This window comes from Halyomorpha halys, unplaced genomic scaffold (genome assembly GCF_000696795.3).
Source record: "Halyomorpha halys isolate HHAL.00 unplaced genomic scaffold, Hhal_1.1 Scaffold992.1, whole genome shotgun sequence".
Classification (NCBI taxonomy): Eukaryota; Metazoa; Arthropoda; class Insecta; order Hemiptera; family Pentatomidae; genus Halyomorpha; species Halyomorpha halys.
The window spans coordinates 94,022-107,331 of record NW_027116029.1 but is presented as its reverse complement, the minus strand read 5'-3'; the positions used below and the strand labels follow the sequence as shown (position 1 = coordinate 107,331).

The following is a 13,310-nucleotide window of genomic DNA, read 5'->3' as shown; positions in this document are numbered from 1 at the left end:
CCCTGATGAAGACCTGAAAACTCAGGTCGAAACGTCGGCATAAAATAAATAAATGTGGTTTTGTTTATTTGTTGTTCTTTGCAGACCGCACCCCCCGACAAACTTCTTCAAGCATTAATCTATGGTCAACTATCTACACCTCATTGAATGTTTAGATGATTTAAAACATCCATTCCTATTTATCAAAAGCCTATTGCATATTCATCTCCCTTGAGTAATAATCCTTAATTTTAAGGTTATTTAGACTTTTCCTATTTTATTAATATCCTTCAGGATATAATTTCAAACACATAATGCTACTGCTTAGTGTAGGTAGATGGAGGTGATGGATAAGATAACCTATGACTGGGGTTGAAGCTCACCAATTAGCATAAAATAGTTTGGTTTCTGTAGTTCTTTAAAAATGGTTTGAGTTTATACTGATGTTTTTTATTTTAATATGTGTAGAATTCCTTATTGCAATTCAGTTTTTTTTTTAATACTTTTATTTATAGGTTTGAATGAAGAAGATCCTTCTGCCAAGGGTCCGACTTTGAGCGTGTACAAGGATTCTTTTGAAAATGTTTTTCTTGAGGACACAGAAAGGTTTTACACGAAGGAGAGCACAGAATTTCTCCGTCAAAATCCGGTCACAGAATATATGAAAAAGGTAATTGTTATGTTTCACTAAATATAATTTTTTTTTTCCTGAAGAATTTGATGAGTTCGTTCTCCCTTTATAGAATCATTAATAGGTGTTGATTTATAGTTGAATATTGTTGTGTTATAATTTTAAAAAATTTATTATTTTTAAGATGTTAAAAGCTAATGGTTTAACTAATATACAAGAAATTGTTTTATAGTTTAATTTAAAATTTATCGATAAGTATCATTGACCAATAGCTTAGTAATATTGAATTTAAGAAGGCTCTTAAAACCCATTAAATTAAAAAAAATTTAATTAAACATAAAATTCTGATTAAAATTATTGGAAACCTGATCAAGATGCTTCTTATCATATAAAATACACTATGAACTTAAATTAATATTAAAATTTTTACTTTCGAATTCTACTTAACATAATTTTATTTATTACAAAATAAAGTTAATCTATGAAATTATTGCCGATATTGGAATGTTTATAATTGGAGCGAAGAGGGAAAAATAGTCTAGGGTTGGATATAATACCAATACTGTAAATAGTGAATAAGAAGAGTAGATTTGTCAAAATTATGCAATTATTGGTAAATATTTGTCAACAGATGGATCTAATTTTTAAAAAATTGAGCATTGAAATGGATTTGGTTAGTAAACAACATTATAAGCTTCAGTTGGAATAGTTTTATTTAATTTTTATTTTTCAAGGTTAAAAGTATTTTATACAATAGTATTTTTGAATTCAAGTTTGCATAAAGTACATGTTCTATAAAATCAAATAGGTGGCTGTATATTTTTTTATAGTTTCATTTGTTTTTGGTTAAAAACTCTTTTGTGTTTTCTTGTCAACTATTGAAGATATGTAACAAGTAGGAAAACAGTGAAAATTAGTAAGAAATTTAGGAACTTAAGACATTCCTCTTGGCAAAAGACTAGTAAATGGTTGTATAAATACACCTTCAATTTTTTAATTCAAAAGAATTAATAACATCATGATGAAATGAACATCCAGATTTTTGAAAAATAACTTCTTATTGTTTTTACCTAACCTGCAGATGTTTAATCATTGGTTCAACATTAATAATAATAAATTATTCAGCATATTAATAAAACCTATTTACTTTAAGGAAAAGTATAATATGTTAAGTTATTAATGAGTATATGGCAAAAACACTCATTAATAACCCCAAAACTTTTTTGTATCCTTCCAGGATAGTTAATTTGTTGTCAAGATAAATATTTAGTTTTGCTAATATTTATTTTTATGTTGTTAAAGGCTGAACAGAGACTGTCTGAAGAACAGAAAAGAGTTCAAGTTTACTTACATGAGACAACAGCTGACAGGCTTGCTAAAACATGCGAGAGGGTGATTATAGAAAAACAAATGGAAGTCCTGCATGCTGAATTCCAGCATCTTCTTGATTCTGACAAAGATGAAGATCTGGGTAGAATGTACCAGCTTGTTTCTCGAATACCAGATGCTCTCGGTGAATTGAGGTCTTTGTTAGAAAGTCATATCCAGAATCAAGGATTGGATGCCATTGAAAAATCTCGAGACACGGCTTCTAATGTAAGTCTTTTTTCCAATTAATATCAGTATAATTTTACTTTATCTTGTACAACTTATGTTCCAAAAAAATCCAATTTTTGATACTTTCAATACTGTTAAAATAAATATAACTTAGATGATAATTATCAGTCTTTAATCATCATAGGCCCTAACTGAATTTATCATTTTATTACTAGTGCATCTAGATTATAAAAAAAAAAATTACAGATTGGTGTTTAAAATTTTCATAGTAACATGATCTGATATTCAATAACAAGATTAATGTTGTTATGTAATATGTGTTAATGTGTATGTATTAATGTAATATACTTCTATAATTTGTAGATGTTTGCATAAACAAAATCTTCAATTCTGTGCTTAAAAGAATAAGATTTTTTTTTTTGTAATTAGCCCCAAAATAGAAAAAAAATTAGTGGTAATATCAATTGTATTGATAGTGGTGTAATTAACCTTATCGCTGCTCCATAAGTATGGTACATCTGTAAACTTTATAAAATTGGCTTTATTGTGTTGGCTAGCTCCAAAATACATTTACTAGATGCTTGTAAGTTGTAAGAAGATAAAACATCTAATAAATGCATTGTTGAGCCTCCAACACAATAAAGTAAATTTCATAAAGTTTTATGTTTGTATCATTATACTTCCAGCAACGATATGTTCTAACGTTACGTTACTCGGTCATATATCATTTAAACTTAGAAAACTTAATTAATTTAAGATATATTATTTTTAGGGTTCAGATCTTAATTTATTTAAAAATGGCAAATGTATAACGAAAAAGTGGAATTTTTATTAAAAACCCAATGTATTTATTATATGTAGAGAAGATGGTCGGGGATTTATGCATGCCAACATTTCGACCTAAAATTAAGGTCTTCATCAGGGCTAAAAAAAATTAAAGAGATAACATCCATCATTCAAAAAAATATAAAAATTTAATAAATCAATTCGGAAATATAATATTTACTATATTTCCAAACTTTTTTTTCAACCTTAAAATAGTTAAAAATAGTTTATTGATAAGATAGTCGATTATGTTCAGTGATCTAAAATTAAAAGATTTAAAAATTAATGAAATTGTGACCAAATAGGATGACAACTTATTATCTATGTCCCTGAGCAGAATATTTAACATGCAAAACATTTTTAATATATTGGATGTGAGGTGTTAATTTATATTTAAGATTGTCCTTGAGGATGGGCGAAATGTTGTACTGTTGATGATATAGTAAAGAGTTTTGAGACTTTACATGGGTACCAACTGATTTGTTTAAACATTGGCTAATTATGTTAAACTCTGTTCACATTGCAAATTAATTATTGAAAGTAGAACTTCTTTGATTATCTTCAAACTGCTTCATATTACAAGAAGTTTTTTTCCATGTATCATGAAGTGATTAGAGCATGTTTAACTATTTCTGAAAAGGTTTAATGTTTCAAAATTTTCATTTTATTCTTTCTTTTCTTCATTAAGGAGAAGAAAAAGCTTTATTTGGGCTGTAGTATAATTGAAAAACCTGAATTTTAATTTACCACTTGTTTAAATTTTAGGTTGATTTTTCACTAGTTTCACTTGGACATGATTTAAGTTCCAAATTTGAACTAAATGAATATTTTTCATTTTTCTCAATAAAATTTAATATTTATTTATCCCAAAAAAATTGCAAATTATTTATTTAAATAAGATTCAGGCCCTAATTATTATCATTCCTCATTAATTAATAGTGATTGGTAATTATTTTATTTTCTGGACTTTTTTGAAATATTTATTTTTCAGGATCCTAAAATATACGTATCAACAATTCTGGATGTACATAAGAAGTATAATGCGTTAGTGATAACAGCATTTAACAATGACACAGGATTTGTAGCAGCACTTGACAAAGCATGTGGAAAGTTTATCAATAATAATGCCGTTACACGAGATGCTTCTTCTTCTTCAAAGAGCCCTGAATTACTTGCAAAATTTTGTGATCTTCTACTCAAGAAATCATCAAAAAATCCTGAAGAAGCAGAGCTGGAAGACACTCTCAATCAAGTGGTTAGTTCTAAGCTATTTTTTTTTTTTAAATCTTGCAAAATGGTGTAGGTGTGAACATCCTTGATCGGAAATGAAAAGTTGTACAAAACTAAAATTACTTATTTAAAGTAGGTTAGGTACATTACTGTGATGTGACAGTAAATTTTTCAATAAAATCAATTTATTGGAAGTTCCATTGTAAAATCAATTATATAAAGATAAAATCAATTTTACACTTTTTTTTTTTTTTAACTCTTTTCCAAAACGGCTCTAATAATTTTGATTAAACTCATTGTAACAATGTAAAATCGAATGGTTTTTAATATTGGTCAGGTATTATCATCATTAAAATAGTTTTAACAAGACTTAAAAGATAGTTACAGTTGCCATGGTGAAATACAAACACTGGTGATATCTGCGTAGACAAGGGGTGTTACGGATGTCATGGTGAATTTAAAAACACTGGCTAGATCTGTGTAGACAAGAGGTGTTACGGTAGTCATGAGAAAAACAAAACACGATTTGTTTTAGACGAGTGGGTTTTGTTTTTTAGTGAAGGCGACAGTTTTGATTTTGGAACACGCTACGATTGTTCAATGTGAAGTGGCAATAGTTTAAAGGTCCTCTGTCTTTACTGTTTAAACCGTAATAGCACCATATGAAAAATGTCATCTTATATGTTTTGTTTTTCAAAATTATGGTGTTCTACTTCGATGGACGGTCATTAACACTACAAGTGGGGATATAGTGCAGTGACGTTTCTTCAGCATTCCTGGATAAGAGAATAATAGTGTAAATATAGTTATTAAGATTAAGCATTTAAGTCAAGGTTAAGTCAACCTATAAGTTTTAATTGTTTTATTAATTGATAAGAATTCTTTTTTTTCATTCTTTGTATATATATTTCTTATTATTATTAAACTTTTGTACATATAGTTCTGCTGTTCTTTCTCTGCTTTCAACTTGTTAATTTTCTTATGTTTTTTTTGTTTTTCGCAGAATTTTACGATAATTCAATAGGTGGGTTGGTAACACCCCTAGGTTTTCTGTTATCTACATGTAAAGGTATTTGCCAGTGGTCATAATTCAACAATTGTTTATATAATGGTATATTTTAGCTATATTGTAAGCATAATGCTTCGGGGTTTTCGTTATTTCCAAGAAAAAATAACGTGGCGCCTAAGGAGTAATTTATTCTTTATTGTTTTGTCCTTTTTTTCCCCTTTTGCGATTATATATATATATATATATTTTTTTTTCCTTCAACTCACCCTCTTCTCCGTTGAGTGTGGGCAACTATAAACGATAAACATATAACTCAGGATAAGTCAAATTTGCGGTTATAAGATGTATTTTCTAAAAATCTTCTTTTGTGATGTTTGCACAGCATCAGATTTCTTAATGTATTTACGAAAAATAATGATAAACAAAATAAAATTTACTGTTATTACAATATAATTAGAAGTTATTGTTTAAATTAAATCATTATTTTCTGTTTGTTGACTACTCTAATTCGATTCAGAAGTTCCAGTCATCAACCACACTAACTAATTAAGTAAAAGATTTTTTTTATATGTTTAATAAAGAAGTGAAATTCTTGTTGTACTTGACACAGTCAAAACCTGGTGCAGTATGTATTCACCCCATCAAACTCTTTCTGTACACATACTGCATTTTGAGATACACTGATGTTAATTATAATCTTCTATGTCTTTATTAGTAATCCTTTTCAGATATTGATGTTTAATTGAAATGGTAACTAGAAAAAGAGCATCTCCCAAAAACCAAGTTCTTAGAAATTACATGTTAAAGTTTTGTAAATGATTCATTAATGTATGCAATTAGCTCTCATTTCTTCAAAAGCATATTCTTTAACTTGTCGCTAATAAATTTTGATTTATGGTTTAAAAATTTTGGTTAGAGGTTCAAGAACAAATTTGGAACGAGCCTCCCTTTAGCCTCTAAAATCGAATTATAACAAAAAAATTCTTAACTAATAAAATTTTCACAAAAGTTTTTAAGTTATTAAGCTAGCTCTGCAAAACATTTCTTGAGATTATTTCATGTACGTCTAATAAGCATTTTCATTGTTCAATATATTTATATTGTACTTTTAAATACACCTAGTTAAACACATTAGGATAAACAAGACTGTTATTAACAGGTATAAGGCTGTATTTAGACTCAACATTTTGGAAAAATAGTTCAATCATGAAATATGTTGTTACTCTTTTTGGACTACTCCACTGTAAGCTGAATAAAAAATATTTTCCAAAAATATCCCTGAAAGACATTCGTCAATAAATTGAAACGTAGTGGAAAGTTAAGTAGAGTAATTAAGTGATACCCTTTGGTTAATACTTCGCATGCCTACTACACGGATCCGTGATTGTGCATATCAACATACAAATGTGTCAGTCTATTGCAGGCACTGCTGGCAAGAGTTGTTTTTTCACTTGTTTCCTGTAATAGAATATTCTTTTCAAACGTATTTAGTGGCGGTCCGTGTAGTCGGCATTTACAATTGATATTTTGCTGACAGTGCCAGATACACAGATCCGTGTGATAGGTATAAATGGGCAAATATACCACAAAAAAAAGATTTAATCGGTAATAAAACACTTATTACTACTAGAAAGAAGAAAAAACTCTTGCATTTTTTAAAGAAATCTCATTTTTTTTAAGGCAGTGAACGGGTTAAGTGTCTGGCACTCATCATTGACCACTTTGTCTTATTTATTTTATTCTGCTCGATAAATTTTAATGCAACTTTTCTTCCCTTGTTATACAGAGCCCTAAAGTTTTAAGTTATATCAGCTTCCCATCTTCCATCTTGAAACGAAATGGAGTTAAAACAAAAACCTGCATGTTTTATCCACTTCTCACTGAAAAACTGTTTAACAAATTTAGACTTAATTTTAAATCATTGTTTAGAGCCATGAAAATGTTCTTAGCTACATTATGTTTGTTATCTTCAATCATGATATAAAATGGCAAACATAATAAAATTTGATTTGATTTTTATTTATCGCCATATTACAAAATGCTTACTCTACTTATGTCTAAAGTTATTATACGTGTTTGAATTTCATGAATTGTTTAAATATTTATATTAATTGTTTCTTTGTTTGTAGATGGTTGTTTTTAAGTATATAGAAGATAAAGATGTCTTTCAGAAATTCTATTCTAAAATGCTCGCTAAACGTTTGGTTCAACATATGTCTGCGAGTGATGATGCTGAAGCAAGTATGATAAGCAAGTTAAAACAAGCTTGTGGTTTTGAATATACCAGCAAACTACAACGGATGTTCCAGGTATGTAATTATTATTTATTGCAAATGTCTTTCTTTTTTCTAATTTTATAATAAATAAAAAATAAAAAAAATAAATAGAAATTTTATAAAATGTGAAACTGGTTTCATTTTAGTTGTTATATTTTAATAACATTTTACAATTGTCCTAGGATATCGGCGTATCTAAAGATCTTAATGAACAGTTCCGGAATCATTTAGTTAGATCGGCCGAGCCATTGGACATCGATTTCAGTATTCAAGTTCTCTCTTCTGGGTCTTGGCCCTTTCAATCAAGTCAAAACTTCTCGCTTCCTACTGAGGTATTTCTTTAATGTTGTTATTTCATACAATGGTATATATATTTTGACTTAACTAGTGTAAAGATTTTAGACTTTTGTCATGTAATTGTTTACTGGAATAGAAAACTGTTAATAAACCCAAGGGTAAATTTAAAGTTAATAGCTTTTAGGATCTAGGTATTTTGTCTTCCTGTAATGAAAGAATAAATTTATGAAGATCTTTTTATTATTTACTTCCATATGCTGTCCAGTCCTGGGGCCTTGTTATTCTTTAACTTAATAATGGCTGCCTCAACTTCCTCTTCTTCCAGTGGCAACTAATCATTTGGAAAATCTGTCCTGGAATCGACAATACCTCTCTCTTGTAAATTTTCTTCTTTTTCAAATGTATCCTGTGCCTCACCCGGATATTTATTTCCTGGCATGAGGTGACTATGACCCTGGTTTTGAAGACAGGCCTCACTTCATTTATCTTCTGGAATAAGAGATGACTTTTGTCGAGTTTTGTGCTATGTGGTTTTCAACATTCTCTATTCATTTATTCTATCAAGTTCTTTTTTTCCTATGGAGGATTTTCTTTTCTTCTGGTTCTGTATTTTTCTTGTACTCTTCTGCACTGACTCTGGATCATCTGGAGAACTCTATGATGTAAAACTGCTCTTCCTCTATGATATAAAAATAAATGGTTTATTTTTTCTCCTAGTGAAGCAAATCAAGTCAGCTGACTTCCTGGATTGCTGCAATATCAGCTTGATATTTGTCAATTTCTGCAAGGAGCTCTTAGGATAATGTTTTTCATTAGGTAAATCATAAACGAGTATCATTATGGCGGTTCCTTGGTCTATTCCTGAAAATCAAACTTTCTATGTATGTATATATAGTTGACCGTAAAGATTTAAATATAAGAAGACGGTCAGGGTTGTGGTCAAAAAAAGAATAAATAGTTTAAAACTGTTTTTAGTTTTAATAGAAAAAAGAAAAATAGTTTTAAACTATTTGTTCATTTATTGACCCCAACCCTGACCATCTTCTTATATTCAAACTTTCTATGCTTTGTACAGGTTTCGTGATAATTTTTTTTGTAAAGTACTCTAACGCACTTCCCCTTCTTCGACTTTTCTGGGTAGGTATATACTGTGTACTGTAAGTGCCCTTGTCTGTTGTGAAGGTTGTTGCAAATTTCTGTGAGCTTAGTATTGTTTGTGTTTCCCAACCTGGAGAACCTGTGGCTGATTGGAGCCTGATGGTCAGATGATAGGGTCACGACTTCCATAGGCCAGATAAATTTCTTACTAACTGTTGAGGTAATGTTACCTATAATCAATAATAATACATCAATTAGAAAATAATATTTTTAATTTAACTTACATTTAATTCATTTGCACTTCAATCACTATACATCATATCAAATATATCACATTGGTTTTTAGAATGAAATGTAAGTCATTTCTTTACTTTCCTCTCGGAACTCTTAGCTCTTACCATTTCTCAGGGTTATACTGAGGCTATGAAAACTTCAATTTTTTAAATTAAATTTAAGGAGTAATTAAGTTATGTATAGATATGTAATGAAATATGACAAATTTAATTTTAATAATTTTTGTGTTAGCTGGAAAGGAGTGTTCATCGTTTCACAACATTCTATAGCAGCCAGCACTCTGGGCGAAAGTTAAACTGGTTGTATAATATGTCCAAAGGGGAACTGATTACTAATTGCTTCAAAAACAGGTTACAATTTTCTCTTAATTCAGTATTTCTGGTGTTAGCCCTTAACAGTACTATTTGAAAGTATTATTTAAAACTTCCTTGGTGTTTTTAATTTGTCTTTTTTCCTCTTAGTTCCTTCGATGAAAGCTGGAGTTGTATATTCTTTAATCTGTTAACATCAATGAAAATTTTAGATTAAATTTCCAAATTTATTACTGATACTAAAATTAAATATTATTATTCATACTGTTAAGGTTAAACACTATAGAATAACTTATAAAGTATATTTAATGTGTTAAGTTTTATTTACCTAATAATAATTATCAGTCATACAATATAAATTCATGTACCATATTAAGTTGTTTTTTTTGTAATCGTTAACCATGAAAAGTACTGAACATGTCTTAACCAATTAATTATTAACTACACTGATTATTTTTTTTAATTTAAAAAAGTGGGCATTCCACAGATTTAAAAAAAACTGGGATCTTTCAATATTTGATATAGTATTGCTTCGTACGATTCATCTTTGGGGTCCCTAGGGACGCCTCTGTTACCCGATTTTATGAAGAGTTGAAGTGACTTTACCCCTCCTTCCGTCGTAAATATTTCCTTGCTTCCTTTCTCTATCAAATTATCCAATCCCGCCGTCCATCGTACATCTCAGATATCCTTCAATTTAAGTCCTCACTGCATTCCTGCAATACACGCTCACGGTCCTCAGACTTATATGTAACTGCCCATCGAACTGCAGCCTTTGGTAGATCTTTCCTCATCCGTTCCTCTTCCCTGTGGAATTCTATTCCCTCCTTTATTCGTAGTTCTAATACCCTTTCCATCTTCAAATCCCGTATCTTCGACTATCTTTTGTCCATCCAATTCCGGAAGAATAACAATTAAAAGTTTCAAAAAAGCTTTATATATTTTCTGTATTTCATGTCTTAGATTTTCGTTTGTAATTGTAAATATGTACACTAGCAGAAATTATCTCTTTTCATTTATTATTTTTTAGTTTAATTGTATTTGATTTGTTTTTTCTTTTTATTTACTATCAAAAGTCATCTTATGTTTTAAGATATGACAATTGGTTTTGTATTATCATTATTTAATATATTCTGTTAATTACTGTTGTTAATTTTTATCTTTTTAAATTCATTGTATTATTTTATTTTATGACATCTAGTAATTTCATTTGTATTTTGTAATTTACTCTAAGGCTCTAAAGCCTATTTTTGACACCTGTAAATTATTCTAAAGGATCAATAAATAAATAAAGAATAAATAAAGATTATTATTATTAATATTATAATATAATAATTTTTAATATAACTTTATATCTGTTGAAGCAGGTTTATTACTTTATTAGGATAACTTTAGAAAACCTTTGTTAAAGGAGATGGGAAAGAGATGGGAAAATGATAAGAAAATGGGAAAGAGATCTAAAAACATTGTTTATTTTCTTCAAATATTTTAATTTGCTATTTCTTATTTTCTGTTTCACTGTAGCCATCCATGCTCCATCTGCCCTGTGGGTTCAGGAGCCCTTAGGGGTCCACTCAGTCTCAGTAAGTGGATAACCTTAATTGGGTAAAAATTTGGTGGCCGAGTGTAATTCTGACCAAATCACCTCCTTGCACAACCGTTGGTCTAGTAACAGTACTTTCTTACAAAGTACTGCACCCCAGACCCTTCTAGGGTTGTAGTGGTACAGATTTAATTTCAAAACATACCGCATTCCCAAAAATTTATTTATTTTATTATAAACCCTTCAAATTTAAGATGCTTTCTGCCGAGTCAGTTTCTTCTTCTATTGATTGGTTCTTTTATTTGTCATATGTATTTCAGATGTTATTCAATCAATCAGGGGGACTTGGTAATGTTTCTGTTTAAATTTACTTTATTAATTCTTGATAAACTTGATATTTTATTTTGATATTAATTGAACTTGAAGTTTTTATTATGATATTAATTAAATTAAAAATATCTCAATTTTTAAGGTATACGTTGCAAGCATCGACCTTGCAAATGGCTGTTTTGCTTCAGTATAATAGCTCCGAGTCTTGGACTGTAGGGCAGTTGGCTGAGAGCACTCAAATCAGTTCGGATTATCTTCACCAGGTACTTCATATACTTCTTAAAGCGAAACTTCTTTCAACCGAAGAAGAAGATGAAGCTGAACTTCAGCCCAATTCATCTCTTTCCCTATACCTGGGCTATAAAAAGTAAGTGCTTTGTTTAATTTTAAAAATTGATAGGTTTCCTCCTCCCTGTTATTAGCCATATTGTGAACTTAATTTTAGATGATATTTGAATTTTTATGAACTGTGATTTATCTTTATAGTGTAATGTTCAAATGTATTTATTTAATTAAAAACAATATTAGTCATGCATTAAGAAATATTGTAATATTTTTACTAATAGATTTGTGTACTATATTTAAGTTTATTGGATGAGGACAGGATGCATTTTATATCAATTTCATGACCCAACAATTATAGAGATTTGTGAAATATTTGTAAACTTTTTTCTCCTATCCCCACCATTTTTCAGACTTTCACTTTGTGTTGTAACTATTTCATATTTCAAATTATGTTGAAGATGGTCGGTGGTGTGGTCAAAAGAGAACAAAAATAGTTAACAACTATTTATTTGCCAAAGGATATGACCGATTTTACCAGGATTAAGAATAAGAAAAAGGTCATCTACATATTTTTTGATAAATAAAATGTCAAGGAATTTAGGGATGACAGACTCTAGGTCATTGAGTACAATGTTAGAGAGATCAAGGGCGAAAGAGATTTGGCAAGACCTGAGATTTGATGAAAAAAGATATTTGGATTTACAACATAGTTTGAGTGATTCTACATATGAGAGTAGGTTAAGAGTAGTATGTGGTTCTATGGTAGTTTTTTCCACAATCCAATCCAATGGGGATGTGGGTGAAGAAGCTTTCAGCATCAAATGAAATTAGTGGGAATTTGGAGGGATATTAATTTATTTCAGAATGGGAATGAGTTATAGATGCTGTAAGGGTTGTCTTGGCTCAGGAATTGAAGAGATGGAAGAAGGAATTTGCTAAGTTTAGAGGATGAAGCATTAATATTGGATATGATGGATGGGACAAAGGAGGTTGCCAGGTTTGTGGTTTTTTGGGAGGTCCGTACAGTTGAGGAGGTAAGGAATTGTATGAAACAAGTTTGTAATAGGTGAGACTGTTAATTAATTTGTTTTCATGAAGGTTTTTAATGTGTTGATTAAATTTGTTCATAAGTAAACGGGTGAGATCACAGATGGAAGTTAGATAGGTGGATTGGTCAGATAAGAGTTTAGTAATTTTTTCTTAATATTCTGTTTTATATAAGATGACAATTATGTTTCCTTTGTTAGCTCTAGTAACAATAATGTGGTCAGTGGATTTGGAAAGGATCGGGTGTAGGATAAGTCTTTGAAAAATAAGAGGAAAAGAAGGGAGGGTTGGGATGGGGGTGTTGCAGGTGGTTGGATATCATTTTGCTAATACTAATACAGATGGGGAATAGTTCTTTGTCTTCCTCATCAATGTCAAACTGGTTGTCATGTATATACATACATATATACATTGTTGTTTTTTTTATTTATATATATGTTCAAGGTCAATAATAAGTTGGGGAATGAGTTTAGCAGAGTTTGAGATAGGGGTGGCAAAATAAAGACTAAGAATGTTTGGAGGTTTAGTGTTTTGTTCTCTTTTTACTGCACCACTGACCAACTTCTTCATAATTTGAAATTATAAGCTCAATTATTTA

General features: G+C 29.6%; 1 protein-coding gene across 5 annotated transcripts in view; it reads left to right on the top strand.

The window, feature by feature from the left end:
- Window positions 1-13,310, top strand: part of Cul1 (cullin 1) — a 33,530-nt gene that overhangs the window by 13,672 nt on the left and 6,548 nt on the right. For all 5 annotated transcript variants that reach the window (XM_014431625.3, XM_014431624.2, XM_067052952.1 and 2 more), the window contains 7 exons: window positions 495-649; window positions 1,913-2,206; window positions 3,984-4,247; window positions 7,361-7,540; window positions 7,690-7,839; window positions 9,428-9,546; window positions 11,523-11,747. In XM_014431625.3, coding sequence (XP_014287111.1) covers window positions 495-649; window positions 1,913-2,206; window positions 3,984-4,247; window positions 7,361-7,540; window positions 7,690-7,839; window positions 9,428-9,546; window positions 11,523-11,747 — 1,387 coding nt within the window. The remainder of the gene's footprint in view (window positions 1-494; window positions 650-1,912; window positions 2,207-3,983; window positions 4,248-7,360; window positions 7,541-7,689; window positions 7,840-9,427; window positions 9,547-11,522; window positions 11,748-13,310) is intronic.